Below are 14,373 nucleotides of genomic sequence, written 5' to 3' on the forward strand. Positions count from 1 at the left end.
ACAGACAAGGAGCAGTGGGAGTTTGTTCAGAGATATTTAAACTCCCCTCCCCCTGCCTGCAAATCTGCTAGCAGGGGACTGAAAAAACTCTGCCCTTTTTAAAAATACTTTTTAAGTTCATGTGAACAACATTATTTTGTGAATTCTCTTTTTATCCTGCTTTAAATTTGTGAAGTTACTAAATTTATTAAGTATTTTGTATGCTTTGTGTCTGTTATGTCTTCCATTGATTGAAGTCACAAACAAAAAAAAGAAAGAAAACATTTGTAGGTGCAGAAAGCATGCTTTATTTCACAATCAGAATTAAATTTTACTTTACTAATTCTCAAGGAGGCTCAATAAAATTAAATAAACACTACTTATTTCTCTAAATAAAGTTACTGCATAGGACATTAAAATGTTGGAGCACAAAGATGTTTTTGTCATCATAGTTACTTTCTGTTACTTATGCCCTTAATACAAATAACATGAAATAAAATTCTACAATTATCACACAAAGTCAGTGCACTCCATGGATAATCTGAACCTCCTTGAGTTAGCACTATTTCCACATAGAAGTAATTGGAACAGTTTGGTGAAGTGAGGGTATGGCCAGGTTGATGTTATTTTTCATTCAAACTATCCAAATAGTTACTATGTTGGAAATAGTGCACATTAAAGATGGTGATACAAAGTAATGGCCGCAAGTACTTTGTATTCATAGTTGACCATCTTGTCTTTAATAAAAGGTAATATGACATAGTCGGTTCATTGGCTAAAGTCTTGTGATGTTATTTGCAGGAGGGTATATGTAAATAGCACCACAGACGTCACCTTTTAATTCCATAAATTTGTATCGCACGTATCCAGGTACTGTGCATAGTATCATCTTTTGGGTTCAGGTTGTCTTCAGCAGGGAGCCTCTCTACCTGCTGAGGTATTCTTAGACATCAACATTTTGTTGAGGCACAAATTTTAGTTCCAAGTTGAACAAGGTAGTCGTCCTATTCAAACTTTCCCCTGCCAACAATCTGTTTCAAAAGTTCCATTAAAAATCTCATAAAACAAGAAGTACAAAACTTCCATAACCGTTTAGTTCGGCTATATACAGTATGTACATGTCACAGAAAATGGTTAAAAATTCCTAAATCCAAGTGCAATAATTTCATAATGCACAATCTACCATTTGTTCAGATATTGTCTAGTTTGGTATAAATGCACAATGTCATGTCAGATAAAAAAAATGTAAAATAATATATACAAGTCAGAAATTCAAGTTCATAACAGTTAAGGTATCTATTTTGAAGTTTAATCAATTATACGTTAGTGAATTCAAATCCTTAAATTGATCTAATTTTAATATTTACAGTGGCAGAATCTGATCCAAATTCATTTGTGAGTCTTAGAGTATAGCGTCCTGCATCATTTTCTTTGACATCTGTAATAATGAGTGTCGTTAGATCATCTGTTGTTTCAATGTGAAATCTGCCACCATCCTCATCATCAGAAAGAGGTTTTCCCCCACGTGACCATTTTACTTCAGGCATAGGATCACCAGAGAAAGCACAAGCCACTGTCAGAACCTTTCCCTTCTCAGTGGTGATATCTGATGGTAAAGCTTCAATTTTAGGAGAAGTTCCTGTAAGAAAAAAAAATACAGCAAACAAATTAGTATTTTTTTTCTAGCAAATTGTCATAGATAGAAGCACTTAATAGAATCAGACACTTTAAAATGTTTAATATTGACTTAATGTCACCTTTAGTAAAACCAGTTAGCATTTTGCCAGAACTTGTTTCCATTTGAGTCATACTGGAATGCTCCATAAAAGAACTAGAGCTCATTGATAGCTTTGATTCTTTGAAAGATGACATGCTACTCGAGGACATGCTGCCAAATTTAATTTCACTCATGCTGCTGATGGCCTCTTGTTGGGTCATTTGCATTGTCTTCGAAGAGAAATGTCCCTTCATGCTAGCAGAAGCACCAGTCCCCAGAAGTACCATTTTAGACGGTTCTTCAATTAGAGCTGTGGAGCAGAGCAAACACATATGATGCATAAATAGCCTCACTTTTGACATAACTGGCAAGTTAAATTCTCAAACAAATATCAAAAATGTCAATCCTCTACAGCATTTTACATGTTATTTGCAAGTTGGACAAATAAAGCATGAAAAGGTCTGCATCAATTTTGTACTGCAAAAGTACAAATTTATCAGAACATTATTTAATTAGTCACCAGACTGTCTTTATACATTGTACTGAAGCACGTTAAATTGGGATTTGATAAAATATTACTATAACTTAGCTGTACAGAAATGGAGATAGGCTAATAACAACAACATTAATACATTTCAGGCAATAGCATACCCAGTACAACTAAAGACGCTGTTGCAGAACATTGCCCATGGAAGTTCTTTGCCGTTACAGTGTACTTTCCACTGTCAGAAATTGCAGCACTCAGAATTTCTAGAGTGTACTTGTTTTTCAAACGACTCACTCTTAAATTTCTTGAAATTGCAATCTGAAATATGAAACAAATTCATTATATACCAAAATATATGCTAAAATAATTTGAATTGGAAAACCAGATAAATGAGGAGAAATCCTGAATACTTACAGGTTGGTTGTCTTTCATCCATTCAACCTCTGGAGAAGGATCTCCCGATATTTCACAAGTAAATGCCACATTTTGTCCTTCATTAACATTTTGGGACTTGGGCTGTGTAATGAATGCTGGAGCATTTGATTGTTTGTGCTTAACTGTTAAATCAAATTGACATTTAACTATTCCATGCTCTGTTTTCCCTTCACAGGTGATTGCACCTTCATCTCTGAAACTGATCTTCTTGATGGTTAAGGTGTGGTCATTTCCAGATACACCATATCGATAATCTTCTGAATTGAAAAGCTCCACACCATTTGAAACCCATTTCACATCAGAAACATTTGGTATGTTGGCTTTAAGTACGGCCTTTTGGCCTTCAATTGCAGTCATTTGTACCCTTGTAGCTGTAATTTCAGTGTATGCTGTCTTAAGTTCCTTTTTCACAATTTGTTCCTGAACTACCTCTGTTTTTCCATATGATTTAGCAGCTTTTTTCTGAGCAGCTGCTTTTGATTCTGTTATCTTAGCCACTTTGGCAACAGTGTTTCTGAATACTTGACCAGTGAAAGAAAAAGTGGTTTTGGATACACCACCTTCACCAGTGATTTCACAAGTGTATTCGCCTTCATCACTTGCATTAATTCCATGGATACTGAGATTATAGACTCCATTAGCAGCATATTCCAATTTGTAGTGACTATTCTCTCTTACTTTACGTCCATCTTTGAACCAAGTTAATTCTTTCACATTCAAAACTGTGCTTTCAACAGCACATGTGAGTTTTACTGTACCGTCTTCAGCAACTTCAGTTCTCAATTCTTGAGAAATCTTAGGTGGAGCGCTTGCAGGGATCTCTACTCGTTCTGCAGAAGGTGTTCTGAGAGTTGGAGGTGACTTAACTCTTGGCAAGGTGACTAGTTCTGGAGATTTGACCCTTTTGGGACGAGGTTCAGGAGTCTTTACCTTACCTGCTTCTTTTGCTCCAGCTTTTCGGATAGTCAGAGTAAACTGTGCTTCTTCTTTTCCTTCAGAATTTTCTACCACTATTTTGTAGCTTCCTTCATCAGAAGATTGAACTGATGAAATTGTAAAGGAAGATTTATCCAGTGTTGTCATGATAAATAAGTGTCGAGAGGATGTAATTGTTCTCCCAGCATGCATCCATGTTACAGTGGGTGTTGGCTCACCATCAAAGCTACAAGAAAATCTAACAGACTCTCCCTCTGTTACTGTGACTGACTGTGGTTTTGTTATTATTCTGGCAGCATGCATTCGCTTGGATGCATGAAGTGATGTTTCTTTTGAAGCATACATTTCAGAACTCATTGATTCTCTTACTTCTGACTCTTTTATTTTAGTTTCCCTCATCTCACTGACCTCTTCCATTTCACTTGATTTTTTGAATGTAGAAAATTGGTAAAAATCAGTCTTTGTTAGTTCCGGCACAATTAATTTTGGTTGTTCTTCATCTCTGCGGCGGGATACATAGGTAATGTAGTCACCTCCTGTAATGTCTAGTGTTGCATAATCAGAAGCCTCTCCTTTGTAATTAGAACTAACAACACGATAGGTTCCACTGTCTTCAGGCTGGCAATCCCGAATTTCCAATGTTAGTACACCATTCATATCAGTAAAACGATACTTATCGCTTTCTTGAATTTCCCTACCATTGTGGTACCATCTAATTTCAGCCCTTGGCTTGGATAGAACATTTAGAGTAAATCTGGTATTTTGACCACAAGGGATGCGATGAGAACGCATTCTCAAAGTTATCCGTGGACAATGGTCAAGGCTGAAAGGTTGTTGAGTAAGAACTTCGTACTTTCCTTCTGAAGTCTTCTTTGTCTTTAAAGCAGTTTTCATTGATTCATAGCGTGAAAAGATGTCAAATCTGGCACTCCTTTCAAAGCGTGAAAGTGAGCTCTCTCGAGATACTGGACTTGGGGAACGTGGACGTGTTCTCTCTGGTGTAGGAGATCGTCTCTCTGGGCCCTCACTTTCAAATTCTGCAGGGCGTGGCCGAGTTCTGATTAGTTCAGATACTGGTCGCATCAATTCAATATAAGATGGGGAAAGCGATCTTCTTCTTCTGAGAAACTTCGAGACAGATGGAGATTCTCTGCGAGTGTATTCCTTAACGTCGATGGCTTGTTCTTCTTCTTCTTCTTCTGATTTTGACACGAAAATTGCTCTTTCTCGTCGACTTTGCATTCTTACTTTTTCTTCATATTCCATACGCTCAAGCTCTTTTTGGTAGCCAGACAATTTCTGGACTGTAGCAATTGGTCGAAGCAGCTCTTCATCTTCTTTGTCTTCTATCATTCGTTGCTTTTGTTTCGGTGGTCTATAAACAGCTTTTTCATGGCGTTGCCGGAGATCTATATAACTCGGGCCAGCTTCAGATTTGGATGGTATATGATATCTTTGGTATTTTCTATATTTTTCCTCTTCCTTTACTGTAGCAAACTGTGTCTGTTGAAATTTTTGCTGAAGTGCTGACAACTCAAAACGTGGAGGGCTGCGGCTTGGGGGTGAAGCAGAAAATCCTAATTCAAGTTCCTCCTCGAGCCGTAATCTTTCCTCTTCTACTCTCTTCATTGAAAGGTACTCATCAACAGGACGGAGTAAGTCGTCATCTGACAAATCACAAAGAGACCTCCTTCTTGGTCTGTAGTACATTTCGTAGTCAGGAGATGGTGTGCGCCTTCGAGCTGGCCTAACTGTTTCAAGATCATCTTGTGATATTTTTGGTATGCGCCATTTAGGCTTATACTGATCAGTAAAACGTGGCAAAGGCATAACATAAAATTGCTCCCACCTCGAGAGACGGATTCGCTTTGGTCGTTTTGTTACAATTCTCTCTATGGGCCCAGGCATTTCATAATGGTCTCTCAATTTCCTATACCATTTCATATCAGACAATGGCACAAAATGTTTGATCTCTTGATCTTCTTCAATTGCACTTGGGGCATGTACACGACGTTCTGGAATATCGTAAGGCATGCGAAGCCGTTTTTCTTCCTTTACTTTTTCTACCTTTGCAATTTCATATTCACCTTTCACGTTCTTGGTGCTGACAGCTGGTTTGTACATTATTGCAGCTTCTCGCAGAGCTTCCTTTGCTACTGCTGTCAGTGGAACTGCTTCAACGTTTGCAAGAATTTCAGCCATCCTTATAGTCTTGCTGATTTGTTTCTCAGCATATTGCTGCCGTTCCTCCTCACTCTCATACTGACGCTTGACGTAGGTCATACGCTCAACTTTTAGATATGCCTGGCAGCTTGCAGATCCAGCACTGTTAGTAGCAGTGATTCTGTAAATGCCGGAGTCTTCTGGTAAAGTATCCCTAATGTGCAGAACATAGTAGTCCAAACCTTCATGGACAATTTCAACATTTGGACCTAGTGCCAAATCGTGTCCATCTTTCTCCCACTTCAGAGCAGGAGGTGGTATGCCAGATACCCTGCATTCAAAACGAACACTTTGGCCTTCCATGCACTCTGCATTTGCCAACAAGCGCTTAAACATTGGTCTTAAAGTAGTATCTGGTGCAGGTGGGTGAGGTAATACTGTTAATTTGGCTTTGCAGCTGTCTTCACCAAACTTATTGCGAGCTAGTACTGTGTATTCAGCATCATCATCAGTTGTTACATTGTGAATAATCAGTTGATAAAGACCTTTGTCAGATATAAACGTATATTTTCTGTCATCTTCACCAGGTTTGATCTTCTGTCCAGATTTCAACCATGTTACCCGTGGTTCAGGGTGAACTGTTATAGTAACACCAAATCTGACATCTTCACCAATATATGCAGAGCGCTTGTACAAAGGCAGAGTAAACTCTGGTGGCCTCTCAAGGAGCCTCATAGTATCAACTTTACGTTTTACTTTCTTCACCCTGCGCTCCATGTAGAATTTACGCATTTCTCTGACACCACTTACAAATAGTTCTGCGTAGGAGCTGTCTTCACCATAGTCATTTGCAACTTTGCATCTGTAGGTACCGTCATCTGTCTTGTTTATGTCTTTAACATACATTGTGGCCAAACCATTTTGGTATGTAATTTCATATTTGTCACTAGATTCCAGTTGCCTAACACCGAAATACCAAGTGACTTCAGTAGATTGATCATAATTTTCTATCCTGCAGGTATACCTAACATGGCCACCTTCTTCAGCAAAAGCATGCATAATCTGCCCAGCAATTGGACCAATATCGATTGGAGCTATCTTAACTTTTGCAACTGTAACTCCTCTTTGAACTCTTACAGCTCCACCGGAAGAAATTCGAGCAACTGACACAACAAAGTTCAATTCTTTCTTAACAAGGGTCTGATAGTATCTTCTGTGTCTCAAAGTCTTAATTACTTTGGTACTCATTTTCTCTGTCTTCTGTTTCAACCATGGATGTTCAAGAGCTTCAGCAGCTGTCATCCGAGCCCTCCTTTCTTTGACCAAAAGGCGATCAACGAAGTCTAGAGCTTCAGTGGTAACATCTTGGAAAGCTTCATCCTCAAAGCTGTATTCTGCTTGCGTAATCTTGTCAATAACCTGTTGGTTTGTTTCTGCGATAAATGGATTCAGACCACTAAGAAGTATATACACAAGCACACCCACTGACCACATGTCAGTAGCTGAACTGACCAAGTCATGTTGATGGAGTTCAGGGGCTGCATACTCTGCTGCGGTGAATTGGAGTCTAATATTATCACCAGGTATGAGTTGTCTGGCCTGCCCAAGTTCAACAATCCTAATAACAGAGCTCTTTCTTGTGATGTAGATTATATTATCTGGTCGGATATCAAAATGACCCACATTCTGACTATGTAGAAACTCAAGTGCTTCACAGATTTGGCGGGTATAGGTGATAATTTCTCTTTCATTCAGTTCAAATGTGGTTGTATTAATACGCTCAAAGATATCAAGACCAGAAATGAACTCAAAGACCATGACCAATTCTTCAAGGCTCTCAAATGATTCATATAACCAAAGGATATTCTGGTGCCTAGCAATGTTAAGAATTTCAATTTCTTTCTTCACCAGCACCTGATCAGCACCCTTTATTTTAACAAACTTTGCCATGTATGTTTTCTTACTCGTATTTTCAACACACCGATGGACAATACTGAAGTGTCCACGCCCCAGCTCTTCAGCAATTGTGAATCGACTGTGAAGTTCTTTAATAGTAGAATGGGTAGCTTTGCACTTGGTGATCTCTAGTGATTCGTCAACCTCTTCATCATAGTTCAGGACTCTCGTCTTATCTTCTTTAGTGACTATAGGTTCAGTTGGCTCTGATGGTCGACTCTGGCCAAACTTGTTCTCAGCGATCACACGAAATTGGTAGCTGGTCTTGCCAAAGAGATTCACAACAGTGTAGTGTGTATCACGTGACTGTGCAACACGAATCCACATCTCTGCTGTTGTTGCACATTTCTCAATAACATAGTTAATGACTCTGCTTCCACCATCATTGGCTGGAGGATTCCATGTTAAAACGACAGAATCACGTGTAATGTCACTGACTTGAAGTCCTCTTGGTGGGTCAGGCACATCAGCTACATCCAATTCAACTGTTTGTTGATCAATGCCAAATCTGTTCTTGGCACATACAACATAGAAACCAGCATCTTTTCTGTCAACTCCATTAGGGAACACAAGAGATGTAAATGATCTTGTGACTATTACTTGGTAGTGACCATTATTGTCAATAAGATCTTGACCCTTCTGCCATGTGATTACAGGATCAGGTCTGCCACTGAAAGGAATCTTAATGCTTACTATTTCACCACGGAGAGCGTGAACTGCACCCATGCCCTCCAGATGCTTGGGTAGGTGAATCTTGGCAGGAACTGGGAAAAAAAGGAAACGTCTCAGAAATGAATGTGAATACTGAAAGGCAATGATTTCATACAAAACAATGAACTTAACAGGGGCAAAGCTAGTCTGAGGAGCAAAATGGGCAAGAGTGAACCAACAGTCTGTATTATGCCCATCCGATTTTTTTGTTTCCATTGATTTCAATGAAGAGGTAAATCAATGGAAAAGATAATCAGTGGCTTGCAAAATGAGATGCTGATCCATTTGGACTAACCCAAGACAAATTGCATCCCACGTGTTTATAGAAATATACCTTCTCATTATTACACAGCATGTTTGAGTAATTATTATGTAATACATACCATCAACATCCAAAGAGACGGTTGATGAAATGGAACCTCCTTGATTGACTGCTCGAACTTGATAAACAGAGGCATCATCTCCTGTGGCATTAGTAATTACCAACTGGTGGTAACCTCCTTTGAATTCATGGATCCTTAATTTTTCACCATCAGGCTCAATTTCTTTCCCTTGTTTAAACCATTTCACAACAGGTTTGGGATGACCAGTAATCTTGCAAACAAAAGTGGCAGTGCCCTTATATTTCACACTCAAATTGCGAATTTCTTCTTTGAACTGTGGTGCAGTGATGGGTACATCACTCGTTGGAACAACAGGTTCAGATATTTCACTCCAGTCACTCTCACCACCAAGGTTTTCACACTTGACACGGAACTCATACTCCAAGCCCTCGATAAGACCTTTCACAGAGTAAACGGTTTCATGTATTTCATCAGTTGTTACAGCAATCCATTTATTCTGTTTCTTCTCTCGTTTTTCAAGGTAATAATTTCTGATCTTTGCTCCACCATCACTGGCAGGTGGTTTCCATGAAACCACACAAGAGTTCTTTGTGACTGCAGTTGCAACAGGCTTAGCTGGTATTCCAGGTTTCTCTGCAGGGTGGAATAAAGTCCATATATTACAATTCAAGACACAGGAAGAGAGTGGACATGAAACAACTTAATATGCAGATACTTACCATATGGACTCTTGATGATGACAACAGAGGAAACCTCTAATGGCTTGCTGATGCCAAACTGATTCTGTGCAGAAACACGGAAGTAGTAACCAGCACCATCAATGAGATTTACAATTCTACAAGATGTGCCAGCAATCGAGGATGATACGAGGTTCCATTTTTCACCTTCTTTGGCTTCACATTTTTCCACAATGTAGTTTGTAATCATGGCGCCTCCGTCATCAAGTGGTGGCTTCCAACTGATTGCTGCAGAATTCTTCAGCAAAGCATCAATTACAATTGGTCCTTCAGGCTTATCTGGTTTATCTATATGTAAATTTAGATGGTATTAGACATACTATTTAAGTGAAATTATCTCACAATAATTACGTTATAACTTTACAATACATTACCTTTGATCTCAACATTAAATGTTGCATCAACTGTTCCAAATGCATTGCTAAGTTGCACTTTGTATTTTCCACCATGATTCTTCCGTGTAACATTTCTCACTACAAGATGAGTATAGTGTTCTGTGTTTTCTATTGAAATTGCATCTGAATCTGTCAAGAGTTTGTTTCCATGGAACCAGCGAATAGCAGGCACAGGACGTCCAATGTATGCAACATGAATGCGAAGACTCGTACCAACGCCAATGTGATATTGCTCTTTTAATAGGAATGCAGGGTGGAAATGTGGAGTAGCTTCGAGCAATACTTTACCACTGATCTCAGTTTCTCCAGCATCATTAGTAGCCTTGCATGTATATAAGCCTTCGTCATCCTGATCATCCGTCATAATGGTAATGGAATGATTACGTCCATCTGAACTCATTTTGTATTTGCGGCTTTGTTGCAATTCTTTTCCAAAATGATACCATCTAATTTCAGGAAGTGGTCTACCAATGATCTGGCACGTCAGCTTAGCTGGTTCACCTAGCTTAGCAATTACTTCAGCAATTTCTTGTTTCACACATGGTTCTTCTCCAGCTGTTGGTGAAATAGAAGAAGCCATGAGTCGGAATCATTTCTAACAACACAAAAATAGATAATATTAAAATATGAATAAATGTACATACAAGTCAATTTCGTCTTGATAGCCATAATGGTTCTACGAGGTCTGCTAACACCAGTCTCATTCTCTGCAAAGACCCTGAATTCATATTCTGTGGCTTCCAGAAGACCACCCTGTGTAAACTGTCTGTCTTTTATTCGATCCTTGTTACATTTCTTCCATGCACTGTCACCAGACTGGCGATACTCAACCCAGTAACCAATAATTTCCTTGCCACCATCACATTCAGGACGTTCCCACTCTATAGTGATGCTATCCTTTGTGACAGAAACCACCTCAATCTCTCCGGGTTGGCTTGGTTTATCTGTGAAAAATAATTGTTCAAATTATATTAACTTTAATAATAAGATTGAACAATTGTGCTATAATTGAAATTTATAAACTACATATTCATGCAATGGATTTATATAGAATCAATTAAACATACCAAATGGATCCTTGCAAAGGACAGCGTCAGATGGTGGGCTTGGATCACTAAGACCTACGTCATTCTGTGCCATAATACGGAATTGATATTCAGCATCTGGGACAAGTCCAGTAACTGTATACATTGTTGTGGTAATATGGGTCTTGTTTTGCCGCACCCATTTATCTGTAGTAGACTCTTTGCGATCAATAAAATAGCCAGTGACACGTGATCCACCATCATCTCTAGGCCTTGACCAGGACAGGCTGACGGATGTTTTGGTGACATCTAGTATTTCTGGTGGATTGCTTGGAGGCTCTGGAGGATCTAGAATGGCAGTATTGAATTAGCTAATGTGTGAAAAATTAAGCACTTAAATTCAAGGGTAGGATAACATAACATTTACCTTAAGACTAAAACAAATATTGTTCTACTTACTTAGTGGTGTCTTTGGTACAACTGGCTCTTCTGATTTTAGAGTTTTGCTAATACCAAATTGGTTTTCAGCAGAGACACGGAAGTGGTATTCCACATTTTCCTTCAGGCCCTTAACAAATATGGAATTTTCCTTTACTCTGGAATCAACAGTGTACCAGGCTGTTTTGGGTACCTCACGTCTCTCAACAATGTACCCAATAATATCAGATCCACCATCATCGGCAGGAGGTCTCCAACTGACTCTCACAGAACGAGCTTGAATATCATCAAATTCAAGTGGTCCTTGTGGAGGATCAGGGTTTCCAATAACTTTCACCTTAATGTATGCTGTCTTTTTGCCACATTTGTTTTCAAGAATCAAGTCATATGTGCCTGAATCATCTCTATCTGCTTCCTTTATCACAAGTTCAGTTTCAGTGTCAGAAGTGGCAATCATTGCACGCATGCTAATATCACGGCCTTCCTTTGTCCATTTGCAGATGGGAATAGGTTTGCCTTTTATGGGCACTGTTAGCCTGATTACCCCACCTTGTCTTACAATCAGACCCTCAAGATATTGATGGTCAAGTTCATAATCAGGATATTCTGAAAAGAAAAGAAATCCAACTTTAATAGATAAAAATACAAATCATACATTGTGACTTCTTACAACTCAGTTTAACTATATCATAAATCAAGTCAGTTTAAAGCATGGTATTTCCAATTTAGGTGCCTTTCAGATATGACTTGTGCAGTGCTGCAGTAGTGCATACATGGCTGTAAACATACCGTTCCTCCCCCAACCTTTCCTTTGATCATTATGAGTTCACTTACTGATGATGGGAAATGACATTTGAAAGCATTTTTACTAATGTCCTTGAACATTTAAGATGTCTTCATTTAGTCATTTCAGCAATTGCATTCCCCGATTTCCCAATGTGGAAATACAAGTCATATCACAGCAAGTGGATCAGAGGATAGAAGTTCCCTTTCAGATTATTAGTTGGTAGTTTTGGACTGCTGACAACTCTGAATGTGCATTGCATAAATCAACAGACTTTACTGTTAATTATATTGGGATGGCATGGTGGCTCAGTGGTTAGCACTGCTGCCTCACAGCGCCAGGGACCTGGGTTCGATTCCTGCCTTGGGCAACTGTCTGTGTGGAGTTTGCAAATTCTCCCCATGTCTGCCCGGGTTTGCTCCTGTGTCCTTCCACAATCCAAAGATGTGCAGGTTAGGTGAATTGGCAATGCTAAATTGTCCGTAGTGTTTGGAGCGATAGTCAGGGGTAAATTTAGAGTAATGGGTCTGGGTTGGTGTGGACTTATTGGGCCGAAAGGCTTGTTGCCATGCTGAAGGGAATCTAATCGATATCAATTGATGGGTCAAAACAGAGCCTAAAATTTGACACAGCCAAATAACACAAAACCACCATGATATGAAACATAACAATTTCAGCATTTCTTACCCAGCATTTCAGTGACTTTAACAGTTCCTGGCACATCAGCAGGCTCACCAGGACCACCAGCATTAACAGCCATAACACGGAACCTGTATTCTGCTCCTTGTGGCATATGAGTCAGTGTGTATTCACAGATCTTTGTTGGAGTAGTGTTGCACTTAGTCCATTCATATTGATCAACCTTTTGCATCTCAATAAGGTACCCTGTGACCTTGGAACCTCCTTCATCTTCTGGTGGATTCCAAGCCACGGATACAGATGTTCTTGTTGTGTCTGAAACTCTTGGATTCTGTGGTTTGCCAGGTGGATCTGTGTAATATAACAAATAATCCATTTCTTATTGTAAATAGTATAACCAAATAAACTTATACAAAGTGCTAAACAATATAAAGTTGTGAGCCAGAAATGTTGGGGTTTGTTCTTTGGTTTATGCCACGTTAGTTGATTATAGTTAGGTTTGCAGTGGGGTGATACATTTAGCCTTATCAGCTTTGGAAAATTATTTTAAGCATTCAAAGAACTTTGAATAATTAAGTCAGTTTGCATATAGCCACTGCACTTTTCCATCTTTAACAACAAGGGAAATCAAAGCTATGAGAGTAAAATTATATATTGTGATTGATATAGAATATTCAGTAAAGAGTGCCTTACAATTTTTCTAATATTTAGAATTAATCATTAATACTTTCAAGTCTGGCAATACAGTGCCACAGTAAAGATCAGTATCATCTTTAAGTGTTTTTAAAACAAAACAAATTTCAGTTGTGGAAATAATTTCTAAAAATGAAAATCTGTTGGTTAAACTTTGACATTGTATCACGTTACCTATTGGGTCCATAGCAACTGCAGATTTGGAGGGTCTGCTTGGTTTACTTTCACCTCTTGCATTCACAGCTGTCACACGATGTTCATACTCCAGTCCTTCTATAAGACCAGTGGAACGGTATCTTGTCATAGTCACAAGTACTTTGTTAGTTCTCACCCATCGGTCAGCTTTTAGTTCTTTCCGTTCAATTATGTACCCATTGATCACTGAACCTCCATCTTCAATTGGTGGTTCCCAAGTAATTGTCATACCATCACGAGAGACATCAAATACGTGAGGAGTACCAGGGGGTTTAGGTACATCTATTGAGGAAAGAAGGATGAATGTATTTTATTTTATCTCACATAAAATCATTTTAGTGACCAATGTGGCAACGAAACTCAATGTTATTTTTTAGATGTACAGTGATTCAGATTTTCACGAATTCTATCAGTTCTTTTGAATCAGAAAAGAGTCCTTTTAACAGCGAAGAAACATTTCAGTTACACTAACTCATCATAATGTAAATCAAGGATCAATTTCTTCAAAAGTAAGAAATTCAATATAGAAACCAAGAGTGGCTTTCTTTTAAACAAAAACCAAAATGTATTGACATTGGTTTACAAGGCCCATTAATGGTATATTTAATCTAAAATGGACAACAGATTGTTACAAAATATCTGTTTCTGCATCTGGAATTGCTTTCCAGAAAAAAATTCTTAAAATCCTATTATCTCTACATATATTAATAGAATGATATAGCATATGATACAACATAGA

The 14,373-nt window shown here is 38.6% G+C and overlaps 1 protein-coding gene across 1 annotated transcript in view; it reads right to left on the bottom strand.

The window, feature by feature from the left end:
- Positions 1-289: 289 nt before the first annotated feature.
- Positions 290-14,373, bottom strand: part of LOC132817615 (titin-like) — a 350,611-nt gene continuing 336,527 nt past the window's right edge. Inside the window, exons 269-280 of the mRNA XM_060828118.1 lie at positions 13,614-13,916; positions 12,795-13,097; positions 11,345-11,929; positions 10,928-11,233; positions 10,505-10,804; positions 9,840-10,415; positions 9,448-9,753; positions 8,768-9,361; positions 2,598-8,437; positions 2,348-2,501; positions 1,737-2,006; positions 290-1,618 (exon numbers count right to left, since the gene is read on the bottom strand). Coding sequence (XP_060684101.1) covers positions 1,320-1,618; positions 1,737-2,006; positions 2,348-2,501; positions 2,598-8,437; positions 8,768-9,361; positions 9,448-9,753; positions 9,840-10,415; positions 10,505-10,804; positions 10,928-11,233; positions 11,345-11,929; positions 12,795-13,097; positions 13,614-13,916 — 9,836 coding nt within the window. The 3' untranslated portion in view covers positions 290-1,319. The remainder of the gene's footprint in view (positions 1,619-1,736; positions 2,007-2,347; positions 2,502-2,597; positions 8,438-8,767; positions 9,362-9,447; positions 9,754-9,839; positions 10,416-10,504; positions 10,805-10,927; positions 11,234-11,344; positions 11,930-12,794; positions 13,098-13,613; positions 13,917-14,373) is intronic.

Source organism: Hemiscyllium ocellatum, chromosome 7 (genome assembly GCF_020745735.1).
Source record: "Hemiscyllium ocellatum isolate sHemOce1 chromosome 7, sHemOce1.pat.X.cur, whole genome shotgun sequence".
Taxonomy (NCBI): Eukaryota; Metazoa; Chordata; class Chondrichthyes; order Orectolobiformes; family Hemiscylliidae; genus Hemiscyllium; species Hemiscyllium ocellatum.